The following is a 2,604-nucleotide window of genomic DNA, read 5'->3' on the forward strand; positions in this document are numbered from 1 at the left end:
TATAACCTAAAGATGCTATGTGAAAGTTTGAAACAGAAAATAGTGGATTTCTTCTTGCCACTTTCTTGGTAAAGAAAACACATTTTTACTCAAATTAATCAAAATGGATTTATAGCGTTTTGGAACCAAACTCTTAATTTACAAGTCTTATTTTTTTGCTTCACAAAATAAAATGACAAAATGTCTAAAAATTATGCATGCATATGCAAAGCTGATAAATGGGAGGTCTGAAACAGAAGTAGCCCCTTATAAAATGATTTTTTAACTGGTTTTGAGAATGTCGCACTTTGTTTTACATACAGGTCTTGCGCGTGGTCTTAGGTGAGAGTGTACACGCGAGAATGTGAGCCAGTGGGAAAGAGAAGGTAAATAAATTTATATGGACGTTATTTTGGCATGTTTTATGCAAATTATTCGCTTTTGGCACAACATGGTCCAATATTTATATTAATTTCTACACAAAATCACTTTACAGATGGAAAAAGGGTGAACCTCTGAAAGTGAAGTTAAATTTGAGTGTCAATTCACTGCACATGCAAAACTCATCAAAAATATTATCTAACTGAGCAAAATCAGGTGAGATGTCTTTTTAATTCATATCTTCACTTTGTTCAGAAGCAGAGTACAGGAAGACTTCATTATTTTTTCTCTTCCCTTGATCAGGATGGACCAGCACACTAGGCTGACCTTCATTTTTCAGGAACATGCTCAGCGCTTCATTGGTGTTTTCAGTCAGCGTCGCTCTAGAATGGAGCAGTTCCTGTCAGATCTGGAGGAGAGTGCAGTCCAGCTGGACAGGATGAAGATGGGGGCCAGTATCTCCACCGTGGCTGGCAGTTCAGTGGGGATAGCAGGAGGAGTCTTGTCCATTGTTGGTCTTGCTCTTGCCCCCGTCACTGCAGGAGTGTCACTGGTTCTGACACTGACCGGTGTCGGTCTGGGGGTGACCAGTGGTGTCAATAGTGTCGTCACAGGCATCACTGAGGCAGTAGTCAACAGTCAGCAAGGGAAAAATGCACAGAACATTTTCCAGAGATACATGGATGATGTGGGCAAGATTCTAGACTGTCTGGAGCAGGCCAGTAGTAGGGAGCCTGATGTGAAGGGGCTTGCTGGGGTTGATATCATTACAGCTGGAAAATTGGTATTTCGTGCTATAGGTTTATGCAGTAATATTGGATCCCTGGTAGATAAAGCACTACAAATTGAGGAGGGGATTGTCACAGCAATCAAAATTAGCCTCAATAATGCAAAAAGTGAACATAATATTACAAAGCACACAGCAAAAATGCATGGCCAGAATTGGGCAGCTGACAAAAGGGAAGCCACTAGCGCTCTCAAAGTTTGCTAGAGGTGGATTCATCACACTAAATGCCCTCTTTATTGGCGTAGATGTCTTTTTTATTGGCAAAGAAAATAAAAGTCTGGCCAAAGGGAGCAAGAGTGAGAAATCTCAGCTCATCTGCTCCAGAGCAGCTCTGTGGAAATCTGAGCTGGAAGCCTGGCAGAATATACATGATTCCTTATGCATTGGAATATGGAGGAAAAGCTAGGATGTGTTGGAGCAGTCTTTTCTTTTTCTTTTTCTTTTTAGAAAAATTTAGAATGTACTTTTCAAGATTAAGAACAGTTGAGATGAGCATAAAGTGAATAAATTTTGAATAGATTGCACAGCCATATTTAACACAGCAACACTGTAGTTAGAGCAGTTATTCTGGTGGTTTCCTGAAACACTTGTAACTGGTTACTCCTACAATTTTATCATCTAGAAACTTAAAAATGAGGATTCCTAAATCCTATACTAAATTATAGGATTAGGAGAGAAAAAAAAGATGTAGCCTACTTGATTTTCAGCACATAGTGGATATTTAGAGTATTTACAGCAATTGGATATGTAGAATTTATCTTTTTAAATCATTGTTGTTGTGGGGTTAAATGCTTGTAACTCTTCAATCCTATAAAGCTACATATATACAAATTATTTAGAATGTCAGATCAGATAACTAATTAAAACAAATTGTAACTGCAATAAAGTGTGTGTTTCTTGAATATGTGTGTTGTGTCGAAGCCTTAGGATTCATTATGCAATATGTTTTATATTTTAGGAATGTAAACTGGTTACATCTCATTTAGATTAGAGTGAATTTGGGGTTTATTACATTTATTATATACTCATATCTGTGTTTGCATACTCATAATTCAAGGTAAAGTGGGACACTTTTTGTTAAACTTGTAATTTAGATAACCAGATGTTTTCTCCTTGTCTTTTCTTTATTGGCTTTGTTAACTTTAAAGGGGTCATATGATGCTGCTAAAAAGAACATTATTTTGGGTATTTGGTGTAATGATGTAATGGTATGTTTATGCGGTTTAAGGTTCAAAAAACACATTATTTTCCACATACTGTACATTATTGTTTCTTGTCGGCAACCACATGTGACGACCCCGGGCTGGACTCCGCTTCGTCCCCGTTGAAAGCCGATGTGGCGATCCACAGCGCAGTTGTAGTATTTCCTCAGCAACCAGCATGGTTCAGCTCCAGGCATGATGAAGCAGATATCGTCCTCTTTTGGAAGGCCAAACAAAGTAGTTTCGCTTTCACAA

At 38.1% G+C, this 2,604-nt stretch overlaps 1 protein-coding gene across 1 annotated transcript; it reads left to right on the plus strand.

Annotated features, from left to right (window-relative positions):
• The first annotated feature begins 505 nt into the window (after positions 1 to 505).
• LOC107687652 (apolipoprotein L domain-containing protein 1-like) lies at positions 506 to 1,645 on the plus strand. Its single transcript, XM_016485051.1, has 2 exons — positions 506 to 576; positions 664 to 1,645. Exon 2 carries the CDS (start codon positions 665 to 667, stop codon positions 1,349 to 1,351), a length of 687 nt encoding a protein of 228 aa, XP_016340537.1. The 5' UTR covers positions 506 to 576; position 664; the 3' UTR covers positions 1,352 to 1,645.
• The last annotated feature ends 959 nt before the right edge of the window (positions 1,646 to 2,604 follow it).

Source organism: Sinocyclocheilus anshuiensis, unplaced genomic scaffold (assembly GCF_001515605.1).
Source record: "Sinocyclocheilus anshuiensis isolate Anshui unplaced genomic scaffold, SAMN03320099.WGS_v1.1 scaffold361, whole genome shotgun sequence".
NCBI classification, from domain to species: domain Eukaryota; kingdom Metazoa; phylum Chordata; class Actinopteri; order Cypriniformes; family Cyprinidae; genus Sinocyclocheilus; species Sinocyclocheilus anshuiensis.